Source organism: Hyla sarda, chromosome 9 (assembly GCF_029499605.1).
Source record: "Hyla sarda isolate aHylSar1 chromosome 9, aHylSar1.hap1, whole genome shotgun sequence".
Taxonomy (NCBI): domain Eukaryota; kingdom Metazoa; phylum Chordata; class Amphibia; order Anura; family Hylidae; genus Hyla; species Hyla sarda.
In genome coordinates, this window is record NC_079197.1 from 7,972,977 (window position 1) to 7,990,808 (window position 17,832).

At 41.1% G+C, this 17,832-nt stretch overlaps 1 protein-coding gene across 1 annotated transcript; it reads left to right on the forward strand.

Moving 5' to 3' along the window:
* The first annotated feature begins 7,409 nt into the window (after positions 1-7,409).
* TMEM141 (transmembrane protein 141) lies at positions 7,410-17,414 on the forward strand. The gene is made up of 5 exons (XM_056539587.1): positions 7,410-7,499; positions 8,043-8,109; positions 10,809-10,892; positions 14,569-14,676; positions 17,059-17,414. Exons 1-5 carry the CDS (start codon positions 7,446-7,448, stop codon positions 17,115-17,117), a joined length of 372 nt encoding a protein of 123 aa, XP_056395562.1. The 5' UTR covers positions 7,410-7,445; the 3' UTR covers positions 17,118-17,414.
* Positions 17,415-17,832: the final 418 nt, after the last annotated feature.

Below are 17,832 nucleotides of genomic sequence, written 5' to 3' on the forward strand. Positions count from 1 at the left end.
CCCTACACTAATACAGACACAGGACCAGACCCCCTACACTAATACATACACAGGACCAGACCCCCTACACTAATACATACACACGACCAGACCCCCTACACTAATACAGACACAGAACCAGACCCCTTACACTAATACAGACACAGGACCAGACCCCCTACACTAATACAGACACAGGACCAGACCCCCTACACTAATACATACACACGACCAGACCCCCTACACTAATACAGACACAGAACCAGACCCCTTACACTAATACAGACACAGGACCAGACCCCCTAAACTAATACATACACACGACCAGACCCCCTACACTAATACAGACACACAACGAGACCCCCTACACTAATACATACACACGACGAGACCCCCTACACTAATACAGACACAGGACCAGACCCCCCTACACTTATACAGACACACGACGAGACCCCCTACACTAATACAGACACACGACGAGACCCCCTACACTAATACAGACACACGACGAGACCCCCTACACTAATACAGACACAGAACCAGACCCCCTACACTAATACAGACACACGACGAGACCCCCTACACTAATACAAACACAAGACCAGACCCCCTACACTAATACATACACACGACCAGACCCCCTACACTAATATATACACACGACCAGACCCCCTACACTAATACAGACACAGGACCAGACCCCCTACACTAATACAGACACGGGACCAGACCCCCTACACTAATACATACACACGACCAGACCCCCTACACTAATACATACACACGACCAGACCCCCTACACTAATACAGAAACAGGACCAGACCCCCTACACTAATACAGAAACAGGACCAGACCCCCTACACTAATACAGAAACACGACCAGACCCCCTACACTAATACATACACAGGACCAGACCCCCTACACTAATACATACACACGACCAGACCCCCTACACTAATACAGACACACGACCAGACCCCCTACACTAATACATACACACGACCAGACCCCCTACACTAATACAGACACACGACCAGACCCCCTACACTAATGCATACACACGACGAGACCCCCTACACTAATACATACACACGACGAGACCCCCTACACTAATACATACACCCGACCAGACCCCCTACACTAATACATACACACGACCAGACCCCCTACACTAATACATACACACGACGAGACCCCCTACACTAATACATACACCCGACCAGACCCCCTACACTAATACAGACACAGAACCAGATCCCCTACACTAATACAGACACACGACGAGACCCCCTACACTAATACAGACACATGACCAGACCCCCCTACACTAATACAGACACATGACCAGACCCCCTACACTAATACAGACACAGGACCAGACCCCCTACACTAATACAGACACACGACTAGACCCCCTACACTAATACAGACACACGACCAGACCCCCTAAACTAATACAGACACAGGACCAGACCCCCTACACTAATACAGACACAGGACCAGACCCCCTACACTAATACAGACACACGACCAGACCCCCTACACTAATACAGACACACGACCAGACCCCCTACACTAATACAGACACACGACCAGACCCCCTACACTAATACAGACACAGGACCAGACCCCCTACACTAATACAGACACACGACGAGACCCCCTACACTAATACATACACACGACCAGACCCCCTACACTAATACAGACACACGACCAGACCCCCTACACTAATACAGACACACGACCAGACCCCCTACACTAATACAGACACAGGACCAGACCCCCTACACTAATACAGACACAGGACCAGACCCCCTACACTAATACAGACACAGGACCAGACCCCTAAACGAATGCATACACATGACCAGACCCCCTACACTAATACAGACACATGACCAGACCCCCTACACTAATACAGACACACGACGAGACCCCCTACACTAATACAGACACACGACCAGACCACCTACACTAATACAGACACGGGACCAGACCCCCTACACTAATACAGACACACGACCAGACCCCCCTACACTAATACAGACACATGACCAGACCCCCCTACACTAATACAGACACAGGACCAGACCCCCCTACACTAATACAGACACATGACCAGACCCCCCCTACACTAATACAGACACACGACCAGACCCCCTACACTAATACAGACACAGGACCAGACCCCCTACACTAATACAGACACAGGACCAGACCCCCTACACTAATACAGACTGACGACCAGATCCCCCAAACGAATGCATACACATGACCAGACCCCCTACAGTAATACAGACACATACAGAGCTCAGACCCCTAAACTAATACAGCCCCCAGACCAGACCCCTAAACTAATACAGACCCCAGAACAGACCCCTAAACTAATACAGACCCCAGACCAGCCCACTAAACTAATAAAGACCCCCAGACCAGACCCCTAAACTAGTACAGACCCCTAAACTAGTACAGACCCCAGACCAGACCCCTAAACTAGCACAGACCCCAGACGTCCAGGTCTCCCTTTTCTCTGGGATAATGTTCTCCCCATCACATAAAATGTTCTCCCTATCACAGATAATGTTTCCCCCCATCACAGATAATGTTCTCCCCATAACAGATAATGTTCTCTCCCCCATCACAGATAATGTTCTCTCCCCCATCACAGATAATGTTCTCTCCCATCACAGATAATGTTCTCTCCCCTATCACATGTAATGCCCCCCCATCACAGATAATGTTCTCTCCCATCACAGATAATGTTCTCCCACATCACAGATAATGTTCTCCCCATCACATATAATGTTCTCTCCAATCACAGATAATGTTCTCCTCCCCCATCACATATCATGTTCTCTCCCCATCACAGATAATGTTCTCTCCCCCATCACAGATAATGTTCTCCCCCATCACAGATAATGTTCTCCCACATCACAGATAATGTTCTCCCCATCACATATAATGTTCTCTCCCATCACAGATAATGTTCTCCTCCCCCATCACATATCATGTTCTCTCCCCATCACAGATAATGTTCTCCCCATCACAGATAATGTTCTCTCCCCCATCACAGATAATGTTCTCTCCCCATCACAGATAATGTTCTCCCCATCACAGATAATGTTCTCCCCCATCACAGATAATGTTCTCTCCCATCACAGATAATGTTCTCCCCATCACAGATAATGTTCTCCCCATCACAGATAATGTTCTCCCCCATCACAGATAATGTTCTCCCCCATCACAGATAATGTTCTCTCCCCATCACAGATAATGTTCTCCCCATCACAGATAATGTTCCCCCCATCACAGATAATGTTCTCCCCCATCACAGATAATGTTCTCTCCCATCACAGATAATGTTCTCTCCCATCACAGATAATGTTCTCTCCCATCACAGATAATGTTCTCCCCCATCACAAATAATGTTTCCCCCCATCAAAGATAATTTTCTCCCCATCACAGATAATGTTCTCCCCATCACAGATAATGTTCTCCCCCATCACAAATAATGTTCTCCCCCCATCACAGATAATGTTCTCCCCATCACAGATAATGTTTTCCCCATCACAGATAATGTTCTCCCCCATAACAAATAATGTTCTCCCCCATCAAAGATAATGTTCTCCCCATCACAGATAATGTTGTCCCCATCACAAATAATGTTGTCCCCCATCACAGATAATGTTTGTCTATTTTCTATCTGACTAGTTTATTTTTTTTCCTTCTTTCAGTAAAATGACGAGACCAACATCCAGCATTGAAATCATTTAAAAATTTGTAAAACTTTTCCACTCTCTCTTTTTTGTTCCTGAAAATTAGCATTTTTTTTTTCAGGAAAAAAAAAATGGAAAAAAGACAAAAAAAACTGTTTTTTTCCATGTCTTAAAATTTTGAAGCTGTAGTCATGAATCATGTGACCTCCATAACGTGATATTCTCAGAGTTTCAAGGACATTCTAGAAACATCACAAGATCATGTAGAGTCAATGACAAACACAATGTGTGCGATCACTGGAGGGACCGCTCAGCTATACCGTACACTGCACGGGGTAACACTGCATTCCTAAATACCTTGTCCATATAAGGCTGCATTCACACCACGTTATTGCAATACAGTTCCCGTATACGTTTTCAAATTGAAAACCGTACAGAACCATATTGAAAACCGTATGCCAAACGATGCATCCGGTTTCGTCAATTTTGCGTCTTGTACGGTTTTGTCCATTTTTTTTCCTGTACCCAAAACCGTAGCCTACCACGTTTTTTGGTCCGGGTGAAAAACCGTATACGTTTTTTTTAAACATGGGAGTCAATGGGAACCATACAGCACCGTATGTGCGTACAATTTAATTCAGTTTGCACCATATGGTTTTTGATTTTGCATATGCGCAGTGCACGCCAAAAGTTTTTTTTTCTTGGAATTTCAATCAAAAAAGTGAAACTTTATTCATAATGGAGTGAAAAGTTAAAAAAGTATACTTTTTTTTTCTTAAAAAAAACGGATGCAAGCGGACATCATTTTTCATATATGGGTTAAAAATGGTACACACATTTTGATACAGTTTAGACAGGTATTGAGGAATCCGTTTTTTCATCAAAAACCTGATAAGGGATCTGTATTGCAAAAACGTGGTGTGAATGCAGCCTAAGATGAACATTCTGCGGATCCTCCATGGGCGCCCATGTGTAGACTCCCAGCGATTTTTAAAGCTGAGCTTGTCCCCTAGGAAGGGACACAGAGTGGATGTCACCGCATCACGTGCATGTGAATAACATAGCTGATAATAATACCGCAGGCACGGACGCTACGTAATAATGTTATCAATGAAGGCATCATCCTGGGGAAAAAAAACTGCAGCACACTCAGGAGCGGTTCACACCTGCCAGATTTCTGCACCTGAAAATCAGTTTCATTCATCTGAATGAGCAAGTGTGATTCACTATATTCTTGTTCTAAGAAAGTGATCTCCAAACTATGGCCCTTCAAATGTCGCAATACTACAACTCCCAGCATGCCCGGACAGACGTTGTCTGTCCGGGCATGCTGGGAGTTGTAGTTTTGCAGCATCTGGAGGGCCACAGTTTGGAGACAACTAAGGAAGTGACGTGAGATAGAAAACTCTGAATTTGCTGAAACAGAAATTATTTTTATTCCCATATAAAACAATTCTGCAATATACATTATGTATCATTTTCAAATTGTTGCAAGATCTCTGCTTGCTGTCACTCAACATGAACTCATCCTGCACAGACAGAACTGCACATTTTGCATCTATACTCAACAATGAATTACTTTGAGCTTTGGGGTGTGTTCACACATTCAGGTTTTTATTGCAATTATTGAATACAAATCCAGGTTTGGGTCCGAAAAGAGGAGAAGTCTCAGTCCTACCTTAATATGTGTCCTCCATTTAAGATCAGTTCCTGGTTTTATATCATTTCTGGCTTTGTATCTTACTAGCTGAGTACTCAGAACAAGCTCGTCCTCATATCTCGTTCTCGTATCCCGACCTCATATCTGGTCCTCATTGCCCATCCTCATATCTCATCCTCATATCCCCTCCTCATATCCCGACTTCATATTTCGTCCTCATATCCTGTCCTAATATCCCGTCCTCATATCTTGTCCCCATATCCTGTCCTAATATCCCCGTCCTCATATCTTGTCCCCATATCCTGTCCTAATATCCCCGTCCTCATATCTTGTCCTCACATCCTGTTCTCATATCCAGTCCTCATATCATGTCCTCATATCCTAATATCCTGTCCTTATATCTTGTCCTCATATCCCATCCTCATACCCTGTCCTCATATCTGGTCCTCATATCCTGTCCTCATTTCTTATTCTCATATCTTATCCTCCTATCTTGTACGCATAACCTGTCCTCATATCCCGTCCTCATATCCTGTCCTCATATCTTGTCCTCATATCTGGTCCTCATATCTTGTCCTCATATCTTATTCTCATATCTTATCCTCCTATCTTGTACGCATATCCTGTCCTCATATTCTATCCTTATATCCCGTCCTCATATCTCATCCTCATATGCCGTCCTCATATCCCATCCTCATATCTCATCCTCATATCTCGTCCTCACATCCAGTTCTCATATCCTGTCCTCTTATGTTGTCTTCATATCCCATCCTCACATCCCATTCTCATATCTTGTCTTCATATGCTGTCCTCATATCCTGACCTCATATCCTGTTCTCATATCCTGTCCTCATATCCTGTCCTCATATCCAGTCCTCATATCTTGTCTTCATATCTCGTCCTCACATCCAGTCCTCATATCCCGTCCTCATATCCCGTCCTCATATCTTGTCTTCATATCTCGTCCTCACATCCCGTCCTCATATCCCGTCCTCATATCTTGTCCTCATATCTCGTCCTCACATCCAGTCCTCATATCCCGTCCTCATATCTCGTCCTCATATCTCGTCCTCACATCCAGTCCTCATATCTCGTCCTCATATCCCGTTCTCATATCTTGTCTTCATATCCTGTCCTCATATCTGTCCTCATATCCGTCTTCATGTCCGGACCTCATATTCCATTCTCATACAGCATTTTTTAGTTGACATACAGGTGAAACTCGCAAAACTCGAATATCGTGCCAAAGTTCATTGTATTTCATTAATGCAACTTAAAAGCAAAGGAAGCCTGAAGTGCTCCAAAATCTCCTGGTAGACGGATGCGTTGACCCTGGACTTAATGAAGCGCAGTGACCAACACCAGCAGATGACATGGCCCCCAAATCATACAATATATTGGGGATTTGGGGTTTTCATGAGCTGTTAGGCTGCATTCACATCTCGCTTTTTACATACTGGTGCCGGATCCGGCTGGGGGAGGGGAAAACCGGGCGCTCCCGTACCCCAGCCGGATCAGCCCGTGACTCCATTTACTTTAATGATCCGACCGGAGTCAAACGGTGACTCCGGTCAGCTCAGTTTTAACCCGTATCCGGTTTTGTATACTACAGTTTTAGGTCCGGCCAGGAAACCGCATACGGGTCAAAACTGAGCCGACCGGAGTCACCGGGCTGATCCGGCTGGGGTACGGGAGCGCCCAGTTTTCCCCTCCCCCAGCCAAAAAACGAGGTGTGAATGCAGCCTTACACATAATCATCACAATTATGACAAATCAGGTCTTGAACCATCTCGCTTTGCATGTAATGAGTCTCATATATTAGTTTCACCTTTTAAGGTGCATTACTGAAATACATTTTCAGTGGGAACTTTGCCCCATATTCTAGTTTCACCTGTATACCCAATCATTTAGAAGGGATGCTGGAACATACATATATACACATACACATACACACATACATACATTGAGTTTGATAGAAATGTGAACATATACTAATAAAGCTGGTTGAATAGTGTTAGTCCTCCTCGCCAGTGGGGGTCGCTGTTACGTCAGTTCACCCGGAAGGATCCAGTATAAGTGAAGATGGTGAACCTGGGATTATCCAGAGTCGATGACGCCGTGGCTGCAAAGCACCCAGTGAGTCCCAGTGCGTCCCAGTGCTTGCATTTACCATTGTGCTTCTCACAGCTGAGGGTTTGCTACAACTGTATCCAGTCTAACTAATCCTGGATAGAGTTGATATATTTGACCTGCAGTGATACATTGTAACAGAACAGAGAGCTGCGCTGTGACTCTGTTTAGAGGATTGGATACATTGTAACTACCTGGTGGGCAGGGTTTCTAGTTCCCAGTCCAGTGTTTCAAAACCAGGGTGCCTCCAGCTGTTGCAAAACTACGAATTCCAGCATCCTGCTTCCTGGGATTTTTGCAACAGCTGGAGGCACCCTGGTTGGGAAAGACTGTCCCAGCCAATGACAAGCAGCAGGGGAATTGTAACAAGGTATTCTAGAAAGTTTTAGAACGTTTCATCAGACAATGATTTGGCTTTTTTTTTTTTTATCTAATTACATTGGAAAGTCCCTGTATAAATCCTGAGCAGCTGAGACTTGTAGTGCGACTGCACCATGACTCCTCGGAAGGGGAGTTCTGTAACATGGCTTATCTTTTGTTTGTTTTCAGGGATTACAAGGCTATGCAGCGTGTCAATCACAGGCGTTCATGAAGGGGGTGGTCACCTTTATCTCAGGTAATACTAAATAATACATGCCCAGGACATTCAGGGGCCACAGGGGCCCTGCCGGGTTTCATTTGACTTCTGCTACAAGACTACAGTTGAAGTTTTGCAACAGTTGAGGAACACCAATTTAAAGGGGTATTCCAGGAAAGAAAATTGATATAACAACTGGCTCCAGAAAGTTAAACAGATTTGCAAATTACTTCTATTAAAAAATGTCAGTACTTAGGAGCTGCTGAAGTTGAGTTGTTCTTTTCTGTCTAAGTGCTCTCTGATGACACCTGTCTCCGGAACTGTCCAGAGTAGAAGCAAATCCCCATAGCAAACCTCTTCTACTCTGTGCAGTTCCCGAGACAAGCAGAGATGTCAGCAGAGAGCACTGTTGCCAGACAGAAAAGAACAACTCAACTTCAGCAGCTCATAATTATTGGAAGGATTAAGATTTTTTTATAGAAGTAATTTCCAAATCTGTTTAACTTTCTGGAGCCAGTTCATATATATATATGTGTTTTTTTCCTGGAATACCCCTTAGCTAATGCTCCAGTTCAGTGGTCTCCGAAATGTGGATCTCCAGCTGTTGCAAAACTACAACTCCCAGCATGCCCGGATCAATACAGACATCCTTTAACCCCTTGGAGATGCAGCCATGTTTTTTTTTTCTCTTCACATTTTTAGATCAATTATTTATTTTGCAGTCGTATGGGAATGTATGTATGTATATATATATATATATATATATATATGATCCCTGGGCCCCCTGCACCTTTGTATATCTGCTTCTATGCTCGTTATATAGGATATTGTGTATATAAAATGTGTTACCTAATGACCTAAGGGTGGCCTATGGGACCCCACCAGAGTCTCCCCTATATAAGCCCTGGGTGGACCCTCCTCACGCTCTTTAAGTCTTTGCTGAGTTGCAGTAAGGTCAAGTCCTAGGTGTGTGTCTGGAGTCCTAATGTGATGTCCCAGTGCGGGATATCATCCTACAGTCCTATCAGCTTGGGTCCCTGTACGTCCCCAGGGCTCACCCGCAGTGCCAACCCCCCCCCCCCCCCCCCCCCCCCCCCATAAAGTGTAAAGGACCTTTGATAAGGTCAAATAGTTATTAGTCACATGATAATGGTTGTCATATGTTAGTCACGTGTTTTGTTACCCAGAGAGCACCAGGTGACCCACAGCTAGCCTATGGGCTCCTTGCTCCGCCCTTTTATAAGAGGGGGAGGTTCTACAATCTCTCTCTTGTGATTCACTTTCTGCTGAGGTCAAGTCCAGTCCAGACGTCTCAGGGTCAGTGTCCAGCACATCTGGAGGCCTCAGGCCTAAATTACAGCCACAAGTCAGTAAGTCAAGTCTATTATAGTCAGCGTGGCTGTGCTAAAGTCTGTCAAGTCACTACAAGTCCCAGCAAGCTGCGAGGTCCCCTGTGTTACTGGTCACCTCTCTGGGATCCTGGCCGAGCTGTATAGACTATTACTATCTGTCTACCTCAGTAAAGCTACCGTTAACCCTAACCTGGCCTTGGACTCTTATTTGCCCTGCCTAAACTATGACTAGTGGTGCTACCTTCAAGTGGTTACATAGGCAAACCATGCCCTGGCGTCACAAACATTAAGGGATTAACACCATCTACCCCTGGGCAACACCATCTGCCCCTACACCTCACCTCACATCTCGACACCACACTAAAGAGGCCTAAAGTCTACCACGCAGCCACGGATCCCAAAGTCCAGTACTCCAGAGGTCAAGTCAGAGCCTGGTAAACTACAGAAGGGGTGAAGTCAGTAATAATCTGCCATAGTCAAGTCAGTCCAAGTCATCCTGTCTTCAGTCAGCGTGGCTCTGCAGCAAATTGTCCCAGTCCACCATAAGTCCCAGCAATCCCTGAGGTCTCTGAAGTCACTGGTTACCTCCGTGGACCTAGCCAAGCTGTATAGACTGTTACATCTGTCTGACTCAGTAAAGCTGCTGCTGTTCCGTAACTTGGCTTCGGAGTCATTATTTGCCCCCATGCCTGGCCCACGATCCAGCGGTATACCTTCCGGGTGGTGTAGAGGATAAACCACGCCCTGGCATCACGAACACAAGGAGTTAATGCCATCTGCCCATAGAGTAATTCTACATCCTCACCACATATATTATATTAAATATATTCATATTAATAATATTATTTTATTATTAATGTATTTATATATTTTTAAGTAAAACCCTCCTTTAACTACTTGAACACAAAGCAATTTTTTATTTTTACCCTTCAAGATCAATGATTTATTTCCTTCTTTCTTTATTCATTTATTTTATTTTTGCAAAAGAGCCGTATGGGAAATTGTTATAGATATTTATATCTATAAATGCATTTTAAATATATCCAATATTTTTTTTTAATGTAAATTATATATAATTTTTTTTTCATCTTCCAAGATCTTTATTGAATTTTTTGTTTTATATATGTGTGTGTGTGTGTATATATATATATATATATATACTAATTGCCTTTGGCTGTCCTGGCATGCTGGGAGTTGTAGTTTTACAGCTGGAGGCACACTTTTTGAGAAACACTGGATTGACGGAAGCACTGTGTGAACCTAGCCCTAAATATGCAAAAACTTGATCTCTTCAATACACTTCGGTACCTATGTACGTATACTGCCTTATGTATTGTAGCGCCCCATCTTGACTTTGTGTTAACCTCTTTATGCCTGTGCTCTCAGGGACAGGTGCCGCACTGGTGATCCAGAGTGTCTTCAGAAAACGCTTGTCGTATTCTCCGCAGTGGAATATACTCGTGTCTGTAGGTAAGGACGTCTATAGGGACAGAATAGGTGTGGTGGCCCAGTATGGGAGTTGTTACCCTGTACCCCTGCTGTCCTGTCAGGCAGCCTCCCTGCAGTGTCCCCTGGGCCCCCCCCCCCCCCTGCATCTGTTCTACTGTAATTGTACATTATGCCCTATGTTACGTATATAAGATTGTTGTATCTTTAAGAAAGTGTAACATGTGATCACCAGTTGTCATGTGATTGTTACCCAGGAGGTATTAGTGACCAGGTGACTTAAGGGTGACCAATGGGACCCCACCAGAGTCTCCCCTATAAAAGCCCTGGGAGGAGTCTCTTCTCTCTTAGTTTCTGAGTCTTTGCTGAGGTGCAGTCGAGTCTAAGAGTCTGGAGTCACAAGATACAAGTCACAGCTTAGTCTGTCTCCAGTCAAGTCAAGTCAGTCCCTGTCATCTATTGTCAAGTCAGCGTGGCCTGCACTAAATTGTCCAAAACCACTGCAAGTCCCAGCAAGTCCTTAAGGTCTCTGAAGTTACTGGTCACCTCCGTGTGCCCGGCTACACTGTATAGACTTTACCATCTGTCACTCAGTAAAGCTACCATTGTCTGTAACTTGGCGTCGGAGTCATTATTGTCCCCGTGCCTAGCCCAGGATCCAGCGGTATACCTTTGGGTGATATTGAGGATAAACCACGCGCTGGCGTCACGAATACAAGGGGTTAATGCCATCTGCCCCTAGGGTAATTCCATCTGCCCTCATCACACCCCATACCACAATGGGAAACATTACAAGTAGAGATGAGCGAACTTACAGTAAATTCAATTCGTCACGAACTTCTCGGCTCGGCAGTTGATGACTTATCCTGCATAAATGAGTTCAGCTTTCAGGTGCTCCCGTGGGCTGGAAAAGGTGAATACATTCCTAGGAGACTCTTTCCTAGGACTGTATCCACCTTTTCCAGCCCACCAGAGCACCTGAAAGCTGAACTCATTTATGCAGGATAAGTCATCAACTGCCGAGCCGAGAAGTTCGTGACGAATCGAATTTACTGTTACTTCGCTCATCTCTAATTACAAGAGTTGTAGCTGCCATAGACAACCCCTTCCTTTGTCCTAGTTCTCTATAATTTTACTCTGAACAGGTGCATCTGTCTGGTGAATTGGGTGAAACAGTTCTCAACAAGGATCACAGAAGAGACAAAAACAAGCATGGGCCACCCCAATATCTAATAACCACTCCACTACGGACCACCCCAATATCTAATAACCACTCCACTACGGACCACCCCAATATCTAATAACCACTCCACTACGGACCACCCCAATATATAATAACCACCCCACTACGGGCCACCCCAATATCTAATAACCACCCCACTACGGGCCACCCCAATATCTAATAACCACCCCACTGCGGGCCACCCCACTACGGACCACCCCAATATCTAATAACCACCTCAACATCTAATAACCACCCCACTACGGGCCACCCCAATATCTAATAACCACCCCACTACGGGCCACCCCAATATCTAATCACCCCACTGCTGACCACCCTAACATCTAATAACCACCCCACTGCGGGCCACCCCAATATCTAATAACCACCCCACTGCGGGCCACCCCACTACGGACCACCCCAATATCTAATAACCACCTCAACATCTAATAACCACCCCACTACGGGCCACCCCAATATCTAATAACCACTCCACTACGGGCCACCTCAACATCTAATAACCACTCTACTATGGACCACCCCAATATCTAATAACCACCCCACTACGGACCACCCCAATATCTAATAACCACCCCACTACGGACCACCCCAATATCTAATAACAACTCCACTACGGGCCACCTCAACATCTAATAACCACTCTACTATGGACCACCCAATATCTAATAACCACCCCACTACGGACCACCCCAATATCTAATAACCACTCCACTACGGACCACCCCAATATCTAATAACCACCCCACTGCGGACCACCCCAATATCTAATAACGTCCCCACTACTGACCACCCCAATATCTAATAACCACCCCACTACGGGCCACCCCAATATCTAATAACCACCCCACTACTGACCACCCCAACATCTAATAACCACCCCACTGCTGACCACCTCAACATCTAATAACCACTCTACTATGGACCACTCCAACATCTAATAACGACCCCACTACTGACCACCCCAACATCTAATAACCACCCAGCTGCGGACCACCCCAACATCTAATAACCACCCAGCTGCGGACCACCCCACTGCGGACAACCCCAAGATCCGATAACCACCCATGACTTGGCATCCCATATATTGCTGCAGGGCTTGGAATGATAGTAAAGGTGCGGTATCAAGAATGCGCCACGCCTTGGTGCCTACGCCCTATAGCCGGGGCCCACCTCCATGATCGCGCCCTTGTGTGGGACAATACATATGCTGCCAAATAGAGCTGTGGTGTCCCGGTACCGCATCCTATGCGGTCCCAAAGCCAGAGTCCCTAGGACGTAGGGGTCCATGTTGTATAGTCTACCCCTTGTCACCTCTATTCCATCTAGTAAACCAGTAACTTATGCAAGGTTTATGTAAATATAGTTATATAAATGTAAATGAATAGCTAATTACCTGCGCGTAGCGTACCAGGACCTGCGGGTCACGTGACTAGGTGAACTCTATGGTATTTCTGCTTGAGGACCTGTGGAGGTCCCTATGACGTATGCAATCCCATCATTCTGTGTACAAGTGAATGACAGGTATTCAGACCAATCGGATTCACCCCACCCCTGCCCATATAAGGGAGCGGCGGCCATTATTCTCTCTCTTGTTCCTGGGTTGTCAACCGAGAAGGACCTGCGCAGCTATTCTCGCAGTGAGTTAGGCCAGAGCCTTGCGGCGATGGCTGGTCAATGCTAAATCGAGAGTGTATCAATCCCCAGACACTCTGCAGTATCACCGGACCTATTCTAACCCCTAAATCCGGACGGATCTGCAATATCTACCTATCTAAATACCTCAAGGTCCGCAACAACTGTCAGTCACTGAGCAATATAAGATAATTGGAATAAATCCCGTCGCTCACTTTTCTTCGTATAATGTAGAATGCGTCTTTATTAACGCAAGACGCGTTTCGGCTACAAGCCTTTGTCAATTGACAAAGGCTTGTAGCCGAAACGCGTCTTGCGTTAATAAAGATCCATTCTACATTATACGAAGAAAAGTGAGTGCCGGGATTTATTCCAATTATCTTATAATTTTTCCTCGTGCACCACGCCAGTCCAAGTGCCGCCCTACATTTTGAACTGAGCAATATAAGGACTGTTTGTACGAGACTGTTACTGTGCCTTGGATGTACCGTAAAGTTGTTCAAGTTAATTCTCCTTGTGGACCTTCAGTCATTTCATGCACCTATCGTTACTGGGAAGGGCGGCGATAGGCCGGAGAATTACCTCAGCATACCAGCCCTCAGCCTGGCGTCACGAACTATAGGGTTAACATTAACCCCTCATATACCGATACAACATCCCCACTACCATACACCCACCAAGGGCTACCACCGAGCAAAGATCAACCCTGATGGATAAGATCAGGCGACATTCCACAGAATCACCTTTTGTCGCAATTTTTTTACTAAATTATTATTATTATTTATTTTTTTTGGCTTTGTTTCATAAATCTGATCCCGTTTTCAGTCGCAGGGTCGGTGGCCAGCTACGCGGTGACCAAGAGGGAAACGGAGAAGTGTGCCAAGCTGTGGGTCTATCTGGAGAAAGGAGAGATATCGCAGCTACATGACGCAGGTAATGGTGTGAAGTGTAGACGCCCGTGTGACCTTTCTATTGTGCTGACAACATTGTAATATAGATGAAATGGCCGACATCTTTCTTCAAAGGGTACACGCTCCTGAAAGGTCAGAAAGCTGGGATAAAGGGGGCTGTCACTGCATCACTCGTACCACCAGAGGGGGCTGTCTGAAGTAGATGGCAGCTGCCAAAGATCACCCTGTCACCGGCCACTGCCCCCCATAATGTGGCGCCCTAGGCCCGGGCCTTGTTGTTGAAGATACATGGCTGACTATGGGGGACAAAAGTTGACCAGTTGCCTATAGCAACCAATCAGATCGCTTCTTTCATTTTTTTTTTTTTGAAAAATGAAAGAAGCAATCTGATTGGTTGCTATGGGCAACTGGACAGGTTTTCCTCTTCACCGGTTTTGATAAATCTCTCCCTATGTGTACAAGTTGGTTCGGGCCTGAGGAGGCGGAGCATGACACAGTGATGTGCTCCGCCTACTCAGTCCCTGTACAGTGTATCACTTTTGGCCAATTCAGTGTTTCCCAACCAGGGTGTCTCCAGCTGTTGCAAAACTACAACTCCCAGCATGCCCGGACAGCCTTCGGCTGTCCGGGCATGCTGGGAGTTGTAGTTTTGCAACGGCCAGGGGAACCTTGGTTTTGAAAACTCTAGACCAGAGAATTCCTTTAAATTGAATCACCATAGACCATTATTGAATATATATATATATATATATATATTATTATTATTATTATTATTATTATTATTATTATTATTATTATTATTATTATTATTATTATTATTATTATTATTATTATTATTATTATTATTATTATTATTATTATTATTATTATTATTATTATTATTATTATTATTATTATTATTATTATTATTATTATTATTATTATTATTATTATTATTATTATTATTATTATTATTATTATTATTATTATTATTATTATTATTATTATTATTATTATTATTATTATTATTATTATTATTATTATTATTATTATTATTATTATTATTATTATTATTATTATTATTATTATTATTATTATTATTATTATTATTATTATTATTATTATTATTATTATTATTATTATTATTATTATTATTATTATTATTATTATTATTATTATTATTATTATTATTATTATTATTATTATTATTATTATTATTATTATTATTATTATTATTATTATTATTATTATTATTATTATTATTATTATTATTATTATTATTATTATTATTATTATTATTATTATTATTATTATTATTATTATTATTATTATTATTATTATTATTATTATTATTATTATTATTATTATTATTATTATTATTATTATTATTATTATTATTATTATTATTATTATTATTATTATTATTATTATTATTATTATTATTATTATTATTATTATTATTATTATTATTATTATTATTATTATTATTATTATTATTATTATTATTATTATTATTATTATTATTATTATTATTATTATTATTATTATTATTATTATTATTATTATTATTATTATTATTATTATTATTATTATTATTATTATTATTATTATTATTATTATTATTATTATTATTATTATTATTATTATTATTATTATTATTATTATTATTATTATTATTATTATTATTATTATTATTATTATTATTATTATTATTATTATTATTATTATTATTATTATTATTATTATTATTATTATTATTATTATTATTATTATTATTATTATTATTATTATTATTATTATTATTATTATTATTATTATTATTATTATTATTATTATTATTATTATTATTATTATTATTATTATTATTATTATTATTATTATTATTATTATTATTATTATTATTATTATTATTATTATTATTATTATTATTATTATTATTATTATTATTATTATTATTATTATTATTATTATTATTATTATTATTATTATTATTATTATTATTATTATTATTATTATTATTATTATTATTATTATTATTATTATTATTATTATTATTATTATTATTATTATTATTATTATTATTATTATTATTATTATTATTATTATTATTATTATTATTATTATTATTATTATTATTATTATTATTATTATTATTATTATTATTATTATTATTATTATTATTATTATTATTATTATTATTATTATTATTATTATTATTATTATTATTATTATTATTATTATTATTATTATTATTATTATTATTATTATTATTATTATTATTATTATTATTATTATTATTATTATTATTATTATTATTATTATTATTATTATTATTATTATTATTATTATTATTATTATTATTATTATTATTATTATTATTATTATTATTATTATTATTATTATTCCTTCTATATATCCTTTTCAGGGCACCATCAGATGTCAGATAACACAAAGCAGAACAAATACGGAGACACAATAGAATAAATCTTCTTCGCTGTCGAAAAACCAGGGACTTTTTGTGCCGTGAACGAGAAAACAGAAATGGTGACCTAAGGCGCCATTCACGATAATAACAGAGAATAAGGAAAGCCCTGAAATTATTCTCTCACCGACTGACCTACTTCTGCCTGAGGACAATGGACAAGGAAATAGAATATAATGGACTACTGCAATGTCATAAAAGTCCCTACAGACTAATATGGGGTGTTACTAGGAAAAAAAAAAAATAATAATAATAATAATAAAAAAATATATAAAAATTATAAATATATAGAGAAATATGTATAATTGAATCTATATTATTACTATAAATAAATGTGTTTTTTTTTCCAGTATGTGTCATATCAATTACTATTGGAATAGTGAATGATACTGTCCCATAAGGATATACACCAATCAGTCATACTGTAGCAATAAAACCACCCACTTGATATTGTGTGGTCCCCCTTGTGCTGTCAAGTGTGTGACCTGTGATGTGACCCAAAGACCGGAGCCCATAGACCTGTGATGTGACTCAAGGCCCAGACGCCATAGGCCTGTGACGTGACCGGAAGCCTGGACCCCATAGCCCTGTGATGTGACCCTCGAGGTCCGGACTTCATAGCCCTGTCATGTGACCCCCGATTCCTGGACCCTATAGTGTTGTGATGTGACCCCCATAGCCCTGTGATCTGAGGCCCAAGGCCTGGTCCCCATAGTT

Bases quoted from the DNA above. Each gene is read 5' to 3' on its own strand.
- TMEM141 (XM_056539587.1), top strand. From the start codon at position 7,446: ATGGTGAACCTGGGATTATCCAGAGTCGATGACGCCGTGGCTGCAAAG. The intron at 8,110-10,808 runs GTAATACTAAAT...CTGTGCTCTCAG, and splicing joins GGTGGTCACCTTTATCTCAG to GGACAGGTGCCGCACTGGTG. The intron at 14,677-17,058 runs GTAATGGTGTGA...TATCCTTTTCAG, and splicing joins ATCGCAGCTACATGACGCAG to GGCACCATCAGATGTCAGAT.